The sequence below is a fragment of the Schistocerca piceifrons genome, chromosome 10 (assembly GCF_021461385.2).
Source record: "Schistocerca piceifrons isolate TAMUIC-IGC-003096 chromosome 10, iqSchPice1.1, whole genome shotgun sequence".
Classification (NCBI taxonomy): Eukaryota; Metazoa; Arthropoda; class Insecta; order Orthoptera; family Acrididae; genus Schistocerca; species Schistocerca piceifrons.
Window position 1 is genome coordinate 6,424,211 of NC_060147.1, and position 18,931 is coordinate 6,443,141.

General features: G+C 43.7%; 1 protein-coding gene across 1 annotated transcript in view; it reads left to right on the forward strand.

The window, feature by feature from the left end:
• The window catches only part of LOC124719019 (tyrosine-protein kinase Fer-like), a 687,090-nt gene that overhangs the window by 477,756 nt on the left and 190,403 nt on the right, over positions 1-18,931 (forward strand). Inside the window, exon 3 of the mRNA XM_047244689.1 lies at positions 699-795. Coding sequence (XP_047100645.1) covers positions 699-795 — 97 coding nt within the window. The remainder of the gene's footprint in view (positions 1-698; positions 796-18,931) is intronic.

Genomic DNA, 18,931 nt, shown 5'->3' on the forward strand with positions numbered 1-18,931 from the left:
CCAGATCTCGCCAAATCTCACGAGGAGTGAGGCGTCCGAATTTTAAAGAAAACAGCTCACGTAATTAATGTTCGACGCCTTTGTACCTGCTCATGTTTAGGCGAAGGTCTTTCTGGTCCTGACTCGTGAGCCGTGGGACGTATTTGGCGGCAACACGATGCATTCCAAGACGCCGTGTCGGGATCTCGTGACGCGATCCAACTGCGTCCTTACGAGGGTCGCCTTTAACTTACGTCCAGCCATTTCTAAGCCGTGTGAACCACTCGTAACACCGAGTACGGCTTAAAACACTCAGCACCGTAGCCTTCCTGCATGGTTTGTTGTGTCTCTCCAAAGGTTTTTTCGAGTTTCCCGCAAAATTTAATGCAGACGCGTTGCTCCTCTAACTCTGCCGTCTCGAAATTCGCGAACTGTGCCACACAACGTTCTACCCGACACAGCACTTAACAATAACTAACAGACACGACAATGAAACCTGCATTACACAGTCGTATGCAGCGATGCCAGTCGCATGTCGCTCCAGCATCCAATTGGCCCGAAATTATGTTGTTAGAAATTTTTTTGAATAGAGCTCATAGTCCCAGCTGGACTATACAAATCAAAGGTTGATTTAGTTTCGGATGCTTGATGCAGTTATGTGCAGTAATTTCAGCAAATCGAGAAAGTACTGACATTCGTTTCGTGTCTGTGTGTTTCAGCTGATGGAGGAGGTTTCCCGCAAGAAGACGGAGTACCAGAAGTACCTGGAGCTGTACAAGCTGATGCGGTCCAGGTTTGAGGAGCACTACGTCAAAGGTGAGTGGACAGAGCTCTGACAGACATTCTGCAGCCGGCGCGACGAACCGGAAGTTCGTGCAGGTATGTTCCGACTGTGCAAAGTAACAGAAGGCGGTTCGTTTATCGTTTCGCTTCTCTTATATGGGAAGCATCTTCAGTGGCCTGTAATACATGTTTCTTTTGATGCACCCAATAAACGTATTATGTGGTAGATACAGTATGCTGCTATGTTACATTTTGTCGTGTTTTGCTCTAGTTTTTTTTAGGTGAGAATCAACTTTAGTAGCACAAATTTCGTAACGCGAAATTATCGTTCGGTGTTACTGAAGATTTCAAGCGCTGTTGACTCGTGTGTCGTCCTGGAGATGTACACTCCTTAGTTTCCACTGAAGATGCTTGCCAAATAAAAGAAAAGCGCACGTGGCAATAAACAAATTACCTTCAATTGGCTGCATAGATGGAACATATCTCCAGGAATTTAAAGCAACTAAGGAAAGACGGAAAACAGAAAAAATGACGAAATGGAAATGTGTACATTCACCCCCTAAAAACTTTATGAGCAGCTGTAGCGATCTCTCAGCACCAGGAGAATCTGGAGCGCCTGTTGGAGAAGTTGCTAGCGGCGTGGCAAGTCAGGAAAGTGTATAAAATATAAATATATATATAAAACAAAGGTCGGAGTATCTTCGCAGAAGTGTGCCTGGATCCTTGAATATAAGACGTCTGTTCTGAAAACAACCGGGCATCTCGAATTACGCTGCTACGGAGATATTTAGTGATAGGCGGTTGGCAGCAGGGTTTTGCGCTTTCCCTCCTCTACATCCACATATTTTTTGGGCTGTCGATATCTAGTTTTCGTGATGTTGCTATTGTTTCCAGAATGAGATTTTCACTCTGCAGCGGAGTGTGCGCTGATATGAAACTTCCTGGCAGATTAAAACTGTGTTCCGGACCGAGACTCGAACTCGGGACCTTTGCCTTTCGCGGGCAAGTGCTCTACCAGCTGAGCTACCCAAGCACGACTCACGCCCCGTCTTCACAGCTTTACATCTGCCAGAACCTCGTCTCCTACCTTCCAAACTTTACAGAAGCTCTCCTCCGAACCCTGCAAAACTGTTATTGTTGTTGTTGTGGTCTTCAGTCCTGAGACTGGTTTATTGCAGCCCTCCATGCTACTCTGCAAGCTGCTTCATCTCCCAGTACCTACTGCATCCTACATCCTTCTGAATCTGCTTGGTGTATTCATCTCTTGGTCTCCCTCTACGATTTTTACCCTCCACGCTGCCCTCCAATACTAAATTGGTGATCCCTTCATGCCTCAGTACATGTCCTACCAACCGATCCCTTTTTCTAGTTAAGTTGTGCCACAAACGTCTCTTCTCCCCAATCCTATTCAAAACCTCCTCAATTGTTATGTGATCTGCCCTTTTAATCTTCAGCATTCTTCTGTAGCACCACATTTCGAAAGCTTCTATTCTCTTCTTGTCTAAACTATTTATCGTCCATGTTTCACTTCCATACATGGCTACACTCCATACAAATACTTTCAGAAACGACTTACTGACACTTAAATCTATACTCGATGTTAATAAATTTCTCTTCTTCAGAAACGCTTTCCTTCCCATTGCCAGTTTACATATTATATCTTCTCTACTTCGACCATCATCAGTTATTTTGCTCCCCAAATAGCAAAACTCCTTTACTACTTTAAGTGTCTCATTTCCTAATCTAATTCCCTCAGCATCACCCGACTTAATTCGACTACATTCGATTATCCTCGTTTTGCTCTTGTTGATTTTCATTTTATATCCTCCATTCAAGACACTATCCATTCCGTTCAACTGCTCTTCCAAGTCCTTTGCTGTCTCTGACAGAATTACAATGTCATCGGCGAACCTCAATGTTTTTATTTCTTCTCCATGGATTTTAATACCCACTCCGAATTTTTCTTTTGTTTCCTTCACTGCTTGCTCAATATACAGATTGAATAACATCGGGGAGAGGCTACAACCCTGTCTCACGCCCTTCCCAACCACTGCTTCCCTTTCATGCCCCTCAACTCTTATAACTGCCATCTGCTTTCTGTACAAATTGTAAATAGCCTTTCGCTCTCTGTATTTTACCCCTGCCACCTTCAGAATTTGAAAGAGAGTATTCCAGTCAACATTGTCAAAAGCTTTCTCTAAGTCTACAAATGCTAAAATCGTAGGTTTCCCTTTCCTTAATCTAGCTTCTATGATAAGCCGTAGCCTCAGTATTGCCTCACGTGTTCCACTACTAGTTTTTCCATTCGTCTGTAAAGAATTCGCGTGAGTATTTTGCAGCTGCGACTTATTAAACTGATAGTTCGGTAATTTTCACATCCGTTAACACCTGCTTTCTTTGGGATTGGAATTATTATATTCTTCTTGAAGTCTGAGGGTATTTCGCCTGTCTCATACATTTTGCTCACCAGATGGTAGAGTTTTGTCAGTACTGGCTCTCCCAAGGCCGTCAGTAGTTCTAATGGAATGTTGTCTACTCCCGGGGCCTTGTTTCGACTCAGGTCTTTCAGTGCTCTGTCAAACTCTTTACGCAGTATCATATCTCCCATTTCATCTTCGTCTATATCCTGTTCCATTTCCATAATATTGTCCTCAAGTACATCGCCCTTGTATAGACCCTCTATAGACTCCTTCCACCTTTCTGCTTTCCCTCCTTTGCTTAGAACTGGGTTTCGGTCTGAGCTCCCGATATTCATACAAGTGGTTCTCTTTTCTCCAAAGGTCTGTTTAATTTTCCTGTAGGCAGTATCTCTCTTACCCCTAGTGAGATAAGCCTCTACATCCTTACATTTATCCTCTAGCCATCCCTGCTTAGCCATTTTGCACTTCCTGTCGATCTCATTTTTGTGACGTTCGTATTCCTTTGTGCCTGCTTCATTTACTGCATCTTTATATTTTCCCCTTTCATCAATTAAATTCAATATTTCTTCTGTTACCCACGATTTCTACTAGCCCTCGTCTTTTTACCTACTTGATCCTCTGCTGCCTTCACTACTTCATCCCTCAAAGCTACCCATTCTTCTTCTACTGTATTTCTTTCCCCCATTCCTGCCATTTGTTCCCTTACGCTCTCCCTGAAACCCTGTACAACCTCTGGCTTAGTCAGCTTATACAGGTCCCATCTCCTTAAATTCCCACCTTTTTGCAGTTTCTTCAGTTTTAATCTGCAGTTCATAACCAATAGATTGTGGTCAGAGTCCACATCTGCCCCTGGAAATGTCTTACAATTTAAAACCTAGTTCCTAAATCTCTGTCTTACCATTATATAATCTATCTGATACCTTCTAGTATCTCCAGGATTCTTTCATGATGATTGTTGAACCAAGTGTTCGGTATGATTAAATTGTGCTCTGTGCAAAATTCTACCAGGCGGCTTCCTCTTTCATTTTTTACCCCCAATCCATATTCACCTACTATGTTTCCTTCTCTCCCTTTTCCTACTACCGAATTTCAGTCACCCATGACTATTAAATTTTCGTCTCCCTTCACTATCTGAATAATTTCTTTTATTTCATCATACATTTCTTCAATTTCTTCGTCATCTGCAGAGCTAGTTGGCATATAAACTTGTACTACTGTAGTGGGCTTGGGCTTCGTGTCTATCTTGGCCACTATAATGCGTTCACTGTGCTGTTTGTAGTAGCTTACCCGAATTCCTATTTTTTATTCATTATTAAACCTGTTGTGGATTGGAACGAGAGCCAACCCACTATGAGAGGAAGCCGAAAGGCACGCGTTTTAGCTCACGCAGGCTGGCGTGGGGTCTGGAACAGGACAATGAAATGAGACTAACAAAAAACGTATGTAGCTGCTGGAATACTTAACTTTAATCCATAATTGGTGAACATCGCTCTTGATGGTACATGTTTTACAGCATCAATAGTTACTGGTAATGGCGCCTTGCTAGGTCGTAGCAAATGACGTAGCTGAAGGCTATGCTAACTATCGTCTCGGCAAATGAGAGCGTATTTTGTCAGTGAACCATCGCTAGCAAAGTCGGCTGTACAACTGGGGCGAGTGCTAGGAAGTCTCTCTAGACCTGCCGTGTGGTGGCGCTCGGTCTGCAATCACTGATAGTGGCGACACGCGGGTCCGACGTATACTAACAGACCGCGGCCGATTTAAAGGCTACCACCTAGCAAGTGTGATGTCTGGCGGTGACACCACAAACCTACTCCTGCATTACTCCTATTTGACTTTGTATTTATAACACTGTATTCGCCTGTCCAAAAGTCTTGTTCCTCCTGCTACCGAACTTCACTAATTCCCACTATATCTAACTTTAACCTATCCATTTATCTTTTTAAATTTTCCAAACTACCTGCCCGCTTAAGGGATCTGACATTCCACGCTCCGATCCGTAGAACGCCAGTTTTCTTTCTCCTGATAACGACATCCTCTTGAGTAGTCCCCGCCCGGAGATCCGAATGGGGGACTATTTTACCTCCAGAATATTTTATCCAAGAGGACGCCATCATCTTTTAACCATACAGTAGAGCTGCATGCCCTCGGGAATAATTACGGCTGTAGTTTCCCCTTGCTTTCAACCGTTCGCAGTACCAGCACAGCAAGGCCGTTTTGTTTAGTGTTACAAGGCCAGATTAGTCAATCATCCAGACTGTTGCCCCTGCAACTACTGAAAAGGCTGCTGCCCCTCTTCAGGAACCACACGTTTGTCTGGCCTCTCAACAGATACCCCTCCGTTGTGATTGCACCTTCGGTACGGCTATCTGTGTCGCTGAGGCACGCAAGCCTCCCCAGCAACGGCAAGGTCCATGGTTCATGGGGAAGGGGGGGGGGGGGCAGAATTAGCACTCCTGAACGAAAGGATATTGCGGAGACATGGCTTAGCCACAGCCTGGGGGATGTTTCCAGAATGAGGTTTTCACTCTGCAGTGGAGTGTGCACTGATATGAAACTTCCTGGCAGATTAAAACTGTGTACCCGGCCGAGACTCGAACTCGGGACCTTTGCTTTTCGCAGCAAGTGCAAGCTGTGAGGACGGGGCGTGAGTCGTGCTTGGGTAGCTCAGTTGGTAGAGCACTTGCCCGTGAAAGGCAAAGGTCCCGAGTTTGAGTCTCGGTCCAGCACAAAGTTTTAATCTGCCAGGAAGTTTAATTGCTATTGTTATTTGAGTGCAGTGTGTTTAAGTATTAGTAGCAGTTTCTGAAATAATCGATTCTGTGGAGCAAAGATGCAACGTAAAATTTTGCGTGAAACTCAGGAAAAAGTTTGCAGAAACGATTCAATTTTTAAAAAAAGGTTACAGAAACGACGAGGCTCTGGGTGTTACGGATGGTTTTTCACGATTTAAAAGCGGTCGCCAGTGAGTTGAAGGTGATCGGGGACGATTTAGCTGGTGACTCACACGTTCGGAGAATCAACAATCTGATGCGTGCTAATCGCAGTACGGGTTTGCATTCAACTGGGCCAAGCCCTGAAATTTTGACGGAAAAGTAGAAGATGCGTCTAGTGGAAACAAAACTTGTTCCTCGTTTGATGACGGAACAACAGAAAGAAAATCGACTGGAGCTTTGTGGGGAACTAAATCAACAAGCCAGTGGCATTGAAACATTCGTGCAAAGGATGGACCGTGACGGGAGGCGACAGCTGAGTTGGCTGTTGCGACCTCGACAAGGGCGCCGCGCCCACCTGTCGTCACCGATTTCGTCCAGATTTGTGCCGTATGCTAGGTCTGTTGGCAAAATATCGATATATCTCCAAAAAAGTCGATGTAAAACAGCGACGCGTTTATCCGGATACATCGATATACAGGGTGTTACAAAAAGGCACGGCCAAACTTTCAGGGAACATTCCTCACACAAAAATAAAGAAAAGATGTTATGTCGACATGTGTCCGGAAACGCTTAATTTCCATGTTAGAGCTCATTTTAGTTTCGTCAGTATGCACTGTACTTCCTCGATTCACCGCCAGTTGGCCCAATTGAAGGAAGGTAATGTTGACTTCGGTGCTTGTGTTGACATGCGACTCATTGCTCTACGGTACTAGCATCAAGCACATCAGTACGTAGCATCAACAGGTTAGTGTTCATCACGAACGTGGTTTTGCAGTCAGTGCAATGTTTACAAATGCGGAGTTGGCAGATGCCCATTTGATGTACGGATTAGCACGGGGCAATAGCCGTGCCGCGGTACGTTTGTATCGAGACAGATTTCCAGAACGAAGGTGTCCCGACAGGAAGACGTTCGAAGCAATTGATCGGCGTCTTAGGGAGCACGGAACATTCCAGCCTATGATTCGCGACTGGGGAAGACGTAGAACGACGAAGACACCTGCAATGGACGAGGAAATTCTTGGTGCAGTTGACGATAACCCTAATGTCGGCGTCAGAGAAGTTGCTGCTGTACAAGGTAACGTTGACCACGTCACTGTATGGAGAGTGCTACGGGAGAACCAGTTGTTTCCGTACCGTGTACAGCGTGTGCAGGCACTATCAGCAGCTGATTGGCCTCCACCGGTACACTTCTGCGAATGGTTCATCCGACAATGTGTCAATCCTCATTTCAGTGCAAATGTTCTCTTTACGGATGAGGCTTCATTCCAACGTGATCAAATTGTAAATTTTCACAATCAACATGTGTGGGCTGACGAAAATCCGCAGGCAATTGTGCAATCACGTCATCAACACAGATTTTCTGTGAACGTTTGGGCAGGCATTGTTGGTGATGTCATGATTGGGCCCCGTGTTCTTCCACCTACGCTGAATGGAGCACGTTATCATGATTTCATACGGGATACTCTACCTGTACTGCTAGAACATGTGCTTTTACAAGTACGACACAACATGTGGGTCATGCACGATGGAGCTCCTGCACATTTCAGTCGAAGTGTTCGTATGCTTCTCAGCAACAGATTGGGTGACCGATGGATTGATAGAGGCGGACCAATTCCGTGGCCTCCACGCTCTCCTGACCTCAACCCTCTTGCCTCTCATTTATGGGGGCATTTGAAAGCTCTTGTCTACGCAACCCCGGTACCAAATGTAGAGACTCTTCGTGCTCGTTTTGTGGACGGCTGTGATACAATACGCCATTCTCCAGGGCTGCATCAGCGCATCAGGGATTCCCTTGCGACGGAAGGTGGATGCATGTATCCTCGCTAACGGAGGACATTTTGATCATTTCCTGTAACAAAGTGAAGTCACGCTGGTACGTTCTGTTGCTGTGTGTTTCCATTCCATGATTAATGTGATTTGAAGAGAAGTAATAAAATGAGCTCTAACATGGAAAGTAAGCGTTTCCGGACACATGTCCACATAACATATTTTCTTTCTTTATGTGTGAGGAATGTTTCCTGAAAGTTTGGCCGTACCTTTTTGTAACACCCTGTATGAATATCAGACGGCAATATCTAGTGCCGATATTTTTATTTTATATTATATTATTATAACACTTGTGGAAAATATTTGAATTTGTTCTGTTGAAACTGAAGCAGCACATAATTTAGTGTGAACGAGTCTTACTACTTTTTGAGCTTTCATCACGTCTCTTTGACTGACTGTGTGAAGCAAGTATAGGTGGCACAAGAGTAGTAGTCCGACTGCTCGATTTGGGAGGGGGGGGGGGAGAATGTTAATTGAATAACAATACTTCCAGTGTGAAAAAATAGTACAACAGTTGCGTTAAAAGACAATTTTTTAAGCAACTGGTGCTATTTCTTCACATCGGCATTCTTCAAAAACAGTTGCTGCAGATGACGAATAAAAATCAAGACTGGTCTCTGAGGAGGGTGGAGACGTGTCAGGAGAAATGCTGACGTAATCGGCGCTCGGCGCTGCCAACATAAAACTGCAGCAACGTTCAGCTGCACCACGCAATGTTGCCACTACACCTCCTAGGTCGCTGGCTTCTGCAGAAATGAAAAAACAGGTAAGTCGACATGGAGTGTTCCGCAGAAATCCGATATGTGACGAAACCGAACGAGGGATCTATCCGACACGACGCGCAGTCCAGACCTAAGCGCCCGTGCGTGTGACGTCAGCAAGGTAGTGTCAACCGTCGCTTGTACTTAGCATAGGACGCTCCATCTCCTCTTATTTTAACCTCCATGGCTGACACAAACTTTTGCCTCGTCAAAAATTTCGTCCAACTTTTTTGACCGAACTACTTCAGTGGAGCTATTACACGATCGTAAAATTTTTCTGCATAGCTGTTTCGGAGTGGATGCCGGACAGTTACTATTGCATATGTCTGTGGTGTGTGGGAAGGAAAGAGAAACGGAAAATTAGCGAGTGAAACCTCGAAGCGTTCACCGGAATTTTTTTGTGAGTTACACTGCGAGAACATACAGAACAACGAAAATTATTTGAGAGTAGGCAAACAGACGTTTCAGTCTCCCCTTGTGCACCTGATCTGTCGTACTTGCATACACAATACTCATTTAAGAACTGCCATTTCTTAGTTTCATTCACAACTCTACAGTTCACGATTTAAATAATGAAACACAGCACTAGTCGCCTATTTTTTCATGCTTAATAGACTTTTTATAGAATTTATTCTCATTACCAAAAGGATCTCTGGGCGGGGACTACTCAAGAGGACGTCTTTATCAGGATAAAGGAAACTGGCGTTCTACGGATCGGAGCGTGGAATGTCAGATCCGTTAATCGGGCAGGTAGGTTAGAAAATTTAAAAAGGGAAATGGATAAGTTAAAATTAGATATAGTGGGAATTAGCGAAGTTCGGTGGCAGGAGGAACAAGACTTCTGGTCAGGTGAACACAGGGTTATAAATATAAAACCAAATAGGGGTAATGAAGAAGTAGGTTTAATAATGAATAAAAAAAATAGTAGCGCAGGTAAGCTACTACGAACAGCATAGTGGACACATTATTGTAGCCAAGATAGAAGACATGAAGCCCACACCTACCACAGTAGTACAAGTTTATATGCCAACTAGCTCTGCAGATGACGAAGAGATTGATGAAATGTATGATGAAATAAAAGAAGTTATTCAGATAGTGAAGGGACACGAAAATTTAATAGTCATGGGTAACTGGAATTCAGTAGTAGGAAAAGGGAGAGAAGGTACCGTAGTAGGTCAATATCGATAGGGGGGAAGAAATGAAAGAGGAAGCCGCCTGGTAGAATTTTGCACATAGCACAACATAATCATAGCTAACACTTGGTTCAAGAATCATAAAAGAGGGTTGTATACGTGGAAGAAGCCTGGAGATACTGACAGGTTTCAGATAGATTACATAATGGTCAGACAGAGATTTAGGAACCAGGTTTTAAATTGTAAGACATTTCCAAGAGGAGATGTCGACTCTGGCCACAATTTATTGGTTATAAACTGTAGATTAAAACTGAAGAAACGTAGAAATAGTGAAGGCAGCAGAGGATCAAGTACGTAAAAACACGAGGGCTAATAGAAATCCTTCGGTAACAGAAGAGATATTGAATTTAATTGATGAAAGGAGAAAATATAAAAATGCAGTAAATGAAGCAGGCAAAAGGAATACAAACGTCTCAAAAATGGGATCGACAGGAAGTGCAAAATGCCTAAGCAGGGATGGCTGGAGGACAAATGTAAGGTTGTAGAGGCATATTTCACTAGGGTTAAGATAGATACTGCCTACTGGAAAATTAAAGAGACCTTTGGGGAAAAGAGAACAACCTGTATGGATATTAAGAGCTCAGATGGAAAACCAGTCCTAAGCAAAGAAGACAAAGCAGAAAGGTGGAAGGAGTAAATAGAGGGTCTATAAAAGGCCGAGGTAGTTTAAGGCAATATTATGGAAATGGAAGAGGACGTAGATGAAGATGAAATAGGAGATATAATACTGCGTGAAGAATTTGACAGAGCACTGAAAGACCTAAGTCGATAAAAGGCCCCGGGGGTAGACAACATTCCACTAGAACTACTGATAGCCTTGCGAGAGCCAGTCCTGACAAAACTCTTCCATCTGGTGAGCTAGATGTATGAGACAGGCGAAATACCATCAGATCTCAAGAAGAATATAATAATGCCAATCCCAAAGAAAGCAGGTGTTGACAGGTGTGAAAATTACCGAACTACCAGTGTAATAAGTGATGGTTACAAAATAATAACGAGAATTCCTTACAAAAGAATGGAAAAACTGGTAGAAGCCGACCTCGGGGAAAACCAGTTTTGGTTCTGTAGAAATGTTGGAAATCGTGAGGCAATACTGAGCCTACGACTTATCTTACATTAAAGAAAGGCAAACCTACGTTTCTAGCATTCGTAGACTTACAGACAGCTTTTGACAATGTTGACTGGAATACTGTCTTTCAAATTCTGAAGATGGAATGAGTAAAATACAGGGAGCGAAAGGCTATTTACAATTTGTACAGAAACCAGATGGCAGTTATAAGAGTCGTGGGGCATGAAAGGGAAGCAGTAGTTGGTTGAGAAGGGAGTGAGACAGGGTTGTAGCCTCTCCCCGATATTATTCAGTCTGTAAATATTGAGCAAGCAGAAGAGGAAACGGAAGAAAAATGTGGAGTAGCGATTAAAATCCATGGAGAAGAAATAAAAACTATGAGGTTTGCCAACAACATTGTAATTCTGTCAGAGACAGCAAAGGTCTTGGAAGAGCAGTTGAACGGAATGGACAGTGTCTTGAAAGGGAGATATAAGATGAACAACAACAAATGTAAAACGAGGATATTGGAATGTAGTCAAATTAAATCCTGTGATGCTGAGGGAATTAATTAGGAAATTAGACACTGAAATTACTAGATAATTTTGCCATTGGGAGAGCAAAATAATTGATGATGGTCGAAGTAGAGAGGATATAAACTGTAGACTGGCAATGGCAAGGAAAGCGTTTCTGAGGAAGAGAAATTTGTTAACATCGAGTATAGATTTACGTGTGAGCAAGTCTTTTCTGAAACTATTTGTATAGAATGTAGCCGTGTATGGAAGTGAAATATGGATGATAAATAGTTTGGACAAGAAGAGAATAGAAGCTTTCGAAATGTGGTGCTACAGAAGAATGCTGAAGGTTAGATGGGTATATCACGTAACTAATAAGGAGGTACTGAATAGAATCAGGGAGAAGAGGAATTTGTGGCACTACTTGACTAGAAGAAGAGATCGGTTGGTGAAACACATTGTGGGGCATCAAGGGATCGACAATTTCGTATTGGAGGGCAGCGTGGAGGGTAAAAATCGGAGAGGGGGGCCAAGAGATGAATACACTAAGCAGATTCAGAAGGATGTAGGTTGCAGTAGGTACTGGCAGATGAAGAAGCTTGCACAGGATAGAGTAGCATGGAGAGCTGCATCAAACCAGTCTCAGGACTGAAGACCACAACAACAACAACAACTACTCAAGAGGACGTCGTTATCAGGAGAAAGAAAACTGGCGTTCTACGGATCGGAGCGTGGAATGTCAGATCCGTTAATCGGGCAGGTAGGTTGGAAAATTTAAAAAAGGAAATGGATAGATTAAAGTTAAATATAGTGGGAATTAGTGAAGTTCGGTGGCAGGAGGAACAATATTTTTGGTCAGTTGAATACAGGGCTATAAATACAAAATCAAATAGGGGTAATGCAGGAGTAGGTTTAATAATGAATAAAAAAATAGGAGTACGGGTAAGCTACTACAAACAGCATAGTGAACGAATTATTGTGGCCAAGATAGACAGGAAGCCCACGCCTACTACAGTAGTACAAGTTTATATGCCAACTAGCTCTGCAGATGATGAAGAAAATTATGAATTGTATGATGATATAAAAGAAATGATTCAGGTAGGGAAGGGAGATGAAAATTTAATAGTTATGGGTGACTTTAATTCGAGAGTAGGAAAAGGGAGAGAAGGAAACATAGTAGGTGAATATGGATTGGGGGTAAGAAATGACAGAGGAAGCCGTCTGGTAGAATTTTGCACAGAGCATAACTTAGTCACAGCTAGCACTTGGTTCATGAATCATAAAAGAAGGTTGTATACGTGGAAGAATCCTGGAAATACTAAAAGGTATCAGATAGATTGTACACTACTGGCCATTAAAATTGCAACACCAAGAACAAATGCAGATGATAAACGGGTATCCAGTAGACAAATATTTTATACTAGAACTGACATGCGATTACATTTTCACGCAATTCGGGGGCATACATCCTGAGAAATCAGTACCCAGAACAACCACCTCTGGCCGTAATAACGGCCTTGATACGCCTGGCCATTGAGTCAAACAGAGCTTGGATGGCGTGTTCAGGTACAGCTGCCCATGCAGCTTCAATACGATACCACAGTTCATCAAGAGTAGTGACTGGCGTATTGTGACGAGCCAGTTGCTCGGCCACCATTGACCAGACGTATTCAGTTGTTGAGAGATCTGGAGAATGTGCTGGCCAGGGCAGCAGTCGAACATTTTCTGTATCCAGAAAGACCCGTACAGGACCTGCAGCATGTGGTCGTGCATTATCCTGCCGAAATGTAGGGTTTCGCAGGGATCGAATGAAGGGTAGAGCCACGGGTCGTAACACATCTGAAATGTAACGTCCAATGTTCAAAGTGCCGTCGATGCGAACAAGAGGTGACCGACACGTGTAACCAATGGCACCCCATACCATCACGCCGCCTGATACGCCAGTATGGCAATGACGGATAGACGCTACCAACGTGCGTTCACCGCCATGTCGCCAAACACGGATGCGACCATCATGATGCTGTAAACAGAACCTGGGTTCATCCGAAAAATGACGTTTTGCCATTCGTGCACCGAGGTTCGTCGTTGAGTACACCATGGCAGGCGCTCCTGTCTCTGATGCAGCGTCAGGGGTAACCACAGCCATGGTCTCCGAGCTGATAGTCCATGCTCCTGCAAACGTCGTCGAACTGTTCGTGCAGATGGTTGTTGTCTTGCAAACGTCCCCATCTGTTGACTCGGGTATCGAGACGTGGGTGTACGATCCGTTACAGCCATGCGGATAAGATGCCTGTCATGTTGACTGCTAGTGATACGAGGCCGTTGGGACCCAGCTTGCGTTCCGTATTACCCTTCTGAACCCACCGATTCAATATTCTGCTGACAGTCACTGGATCTCGACCAACGCGAGCAGCAATGTCGCGATACGATAAACCGCAATCGCGACAGGCTACAACCCGACCTTTATCAAAGACGGAAACGTGATGGTACGCATTTCTCCTCCTTACACGAGGCATCACAACAACGTTTCACCAGGCAACTCCGGTCAACGGCTGTTTGTGTATGAGAAATCGGTTGGAAATTTTCCTCATGTCAGCACGTTGTAGGTGTCGCCACCGGCGCCAACCTTGTGCGAATGCTCTGAAAAGCTAATCATTTGCATATCACAGCATCTTCTTGCTGTCGGTTAAATTTCCCGTCTGTGGCTCGTCATCTTCGTGGTGTAGCAATTTTAATGGCCAGTAGTGTATAATGGTGAGACAGAGATTTAGGAACCAGGTTTTAAATTGTAAGACATTTCCAAGAGGAGATGTCGACTCTGGCCACAATTTATTGGTTATAAACTGTAGATTAAAACTGAAGAAACGTAGAAATAGTGAAGGCAGCAGAGGATCAAGTACGTAAAAACACGAGGGCTAATAGAAATCCTTCGGTAACAGAAGAGATATTGAATTTAATTGATGAAAGGAGAAAATATAAAAATGCAGTAAATGAAGCAGGCAAAAGGAATACAAACGTCTCAAAAATGGGATCGACAGGAAGTGCAAAATGCCTAAGCAGGGATGGCTGGAGGACAAATGTAAGGTTGTAGAGGCATATTTCACTAGGGTTAAGATAGATACTGCCTACTGGAAAATTAAAGAGACCTTTGGGGAAAAGAGAACAACCTGTATGGATATTAAGAGCTCAGATGGAAAACCAGTCCTAAGCAAAGAAGACAAAGCAGAAAGGTGGAAGGAGTAAATAGAGGGTCTATAAAAGGCCGAGGTAGTTTAAGGCAATATTATGGAAATGGAAGAGGACGTAGATGAAGATGAAATAGGAGATATAATACTGCGTGAAGAATTTGACAGAGCACTGAAAGACCTAAGTCGATAAAAGGCCCCGGGGGTAGACAACATTCCACTAGAACTACTGATAGCCTTGCGAGAGCCAGTCCTGACAAAACTCTTCCATCTGGTGAGCTAGATGTATGAGACAGGCGAAATACCATCAGATCTCAAGAAGAATATAATAATGCCAATCCCAAAGAAAGCAGGTGTTGACAGGTGTGAAAATTACCGAACTACCAGTGTAATAAGTGATGGTTACAAAATAATAACGAGAATTCCTTACAAAAGAATGGAAAAACTGGTAGAAGCCGACCTCGGGGAAAACCAGTTTGGGTTCTGTAGAAATGTTGGAAATCGTGAGGCAATACTGAGCCTACGACTTATCTTACATTAAAGAAAGGCAAACCTACGTTTCTAGCATTCGTAGACTTACAGACAGCTTTTGACAATGTTGACTGGAATACTGTCTTTCAAATTCTGAAGATGGAATGAGTAAAATACAGGGAGCGAAAGGCTATTTACAATTTGTACAGAAACCAGATGGCAGTTATAAGAGTCGTGGGGCATGAAAGGGAAGCAGTAGTTGGTTGAGAAGGGAGTGAGACAGGGTTGTAGCCTCTCCCCGATATTATTCAGTCTGTAAATATTGAGCAAGCAGAAGAGGAAACGGAAGAAAAATGTGGAGTAGCGATTAAAATCCATGGAGAAGAAATAAAAACTATGAGGTTTGCCAACAACATTGTAATTCTGTCAGAGACAGCAAAGGTCTTGGAAGAGCAGTTGAACGGAATGGACAGTGTCTTGAAAGGGAGATATAAGATGAACAACAACAAATGTAAAACGAGGATATTGGAATGTAGTCAAATTAAATCCTGTGATGCTGAGGGAATTAATTAGGAAATTAGACACTGAAATTACTAGATAATTTTGCCATTGGGAGAGCAAAATAATTGATGATGGTCGAAGTAGAGAGGATATAAACTGTAGACTGGCAATGGCAAGGAAAGCGTTTCTGAGGAAGAGAAATTTGTTAACATCGAGTATAGATTTACGTGTGAGCAAGTCTTTTCTGAAACTATTTGTATAGAATGTAGCCGTGTATGGAAGTGAAATATGGATGATAAATAGTTTGGACAAGAAGAGAATAGAAGCTTTCGAAATGTGGTGCTACAGAAGAATGCTGAAGGTTAGATGGGTATATCACGTAACTAATAAGGAGGTACTGAATAGAATCAGGGAGAAGAGGAATTTGTGGCACTACTTGACTAGAAGAAGAGATCGGTTGGTGAAACACATTGTGGGGCATCAAGGGATCGACAATTTCGTATTGGAGGGCAGCGTGGAGGGTAAAAATCGGAGAGGGGGGCCAAGAGATGAATACACTAAGCAGATTCAGAAGGATGTAGGTTGCAGTAGGTACTGGCAGATGAAGAAGCTTGCACAGGATAGAGTAGCATGGAGAGCTGCATCAAACCAGTCTCAGGACTGAAGACCACAACAACAACAACAACTACTCAAGAGGACGTCGTTATCAGGAGAAAGAAAACTGGCGTTCTACGGATCGGAGCGTGGAATGTCAGATCCGTTAATCGGGCAGGTAGGTTGGAAAATTTAAAAAAGGAAATGGATAGATTAAAGTTAAATATAGTGGGAATTAGTGAAGTTCGGTGGCAGGAGGAACAATATTTTTGGTCAGTTGAATACAGGGCTATAAATACAAAATCAAATAGGGGTAATGCAGGAGTAGGTTTAATAATGAATAAAAAAATAGGAGTACGGGTAAGCTACTACAAACAGCATAGTGAACGAATTATTGTGGCCAAGATAGACAGGAAGCCCACGCCTACTACAGTAGTACAAGTTTATATGCCAACTAGCTCTGCAGATGATGAAGAAAATTATGAATTGTATGATGATATAAAAGAAATGATTCAGGTAGGGAAGGGAGATGAAAATTTAATAGTTATGGGTGACTTTAATTCGAGAGTAGGAAAAGGGAGAGAAGGAAACATAGTAGGTGAATATGGATTGGGGGTAAGAAATGACAGAGGAAGCCGTCTGGTAGAATTTTGCACAGAGCATAACTTAGTCACAGCTAGCACTTGGTTCATGAATCATAAAAGAAGGTTGTATACGTGGAAGAATCCTGGAAATACTAAAAGGTATCAGATAGATTGTACACTACTGGCCATTAAAATTGCAACACCAAGAACAAATGCAGATGATAAACGGGTATCCAGTAGACAAATATTTTATACTAGAACTGACATGCGATTACATTTTCACGCAATTCGGGGGCATACATCCTGAGAAATCAGTACCCAGAACAACCACCTCTGGCCGTAATAACGGCCTTGATACGCCTGGCCATTGAGTCAAACAGAGCTTGGATGGCGTGTTCAGGTACAGCTGCCCATGCAGCTTCAATACGATACCACAGTTCATCAAGAGTAGTGACTGGCGTATTGTGACGAGCCAGTTGCTCGGCCACCATTGACCAGACGTATTCAGTTGTTGAGAGATCTGGAGAATGTGCTGGCCAGGGCAGCAGTCGAACATTTTCTGTATCCAGAAAGACCCGTACAGGACCTGCAGCATGTGGTCGTGCATTATCCTGCCGAAATGTAGGGTTTCGCAGGGATCGAATGAAGGGTAGAGCCACGGGTCGTAACACATCTGAAATGTAACGTCCAATGTTCAAAGTGCCGTCGATGCGAACAAGAGGTGACCGACACGTGTAACCAATGGCACCCCATACCATCACGCCGCCTGATACGCCAGTATGGCAATGACGGATAGACGCTTCCAACGTGCGTTCACCGCCATGTCGCCAAACACGGATGCGACCATCATGATGCTGTAAACAGAACCTGGGTTCATCCGAAAAATGACGTTTTGCCATTCGTGCACCGAGGTTCGTCGTTGAGTACACCATGGCAGGCGCTCCTGTCTCTGATGCAGCGTCAGGGGTAACCACAGCCATGGTCTCCGAGCTGATAGTCCATGCTCCTGCAAACGTCGTCGAACTGTTCGTGCAGATGGTTGTTGTCTTGCAAACGTCCCCATCTGTTGACTCGGGTATCGAGACGTGGGTGCACGATCCGTTACAGCCATGCGGATAAGATGCCTGTCATGTTGACTGCTAGTGATACGAGGCCGTTGGGACCCAGCTTGCGTTCCGTATTACCCTTCTGAACCCACCGATTCAATATTCTGCTGACAGTCACTGGATCTCGACCAACGCGAGCAGCAATGTCGCGATACGATAAACCGCAATCGCGACAGGCTACAACCCGACCTTTATCAAAGACGGAAACGTGATGGTACGCATTTCTCCTCCTTACACGAGGCATCACAACAACGTTTCACCAGGCAACTCCGGTCAACGGCTGTTTGTGTATGAGAAATCGGTTGGAAATTTTCCTCATGTCAGCACGTTGTAGGTGTCGCCACCGGCGCCAACCTTGTGCGAATGCTCTGAAAAGCTAATCATTTGCATATCACAGCATCTTCTTGCTGTCGGTTAAATTTCCCGTCTGTGGCTCGTCATCTTCGTGGTGTAGCAATTTTAATGGCCAGTAGTGTATAATGGTGAGACAGAGATTTAGGAACCAGGTTTTAAATTGTAAGACATTTCCAGGGGCAGATGTGGACTCTGACCAAAATCTATTGGTTATGAACTGTAGTTTAAAACTGATGAAACTGCAAAAAGATGGGAATTTAAGGAGATGGGACCTGGATAAACTGAAAGAACCAGAGGTTGTACAGAGTTTCAGGGAGAGCATAAATGAACAAGTGACAGGAATGGGAAAAGAAATACAGGCCTCCTAAGCCTCTGGATTGATGTCTACAAACTTGGTACGTATAGTACTTCAGACGCAGAGGGATGAGGAGAAGCTAGAGACAGATAAGAGGAGGAGGATTAGGCACCAGAAGGGTGTGGAGCAGACGGGCAAAGGGAGAGGGAAGGAGTAGATAGATAGGGAGACAGGCAGGAGGACGTGGACAGAGAATGGGGTTTTCTGGCCAGAGATTGGGGGAGGAGACAAAGCCTAATATTTAGCTAATTAAAACGAAAGTTTTATAAAGTAAGGTTTGGTTATTTTCTGAACAGACCTCGTATTTGATTAATAGAAC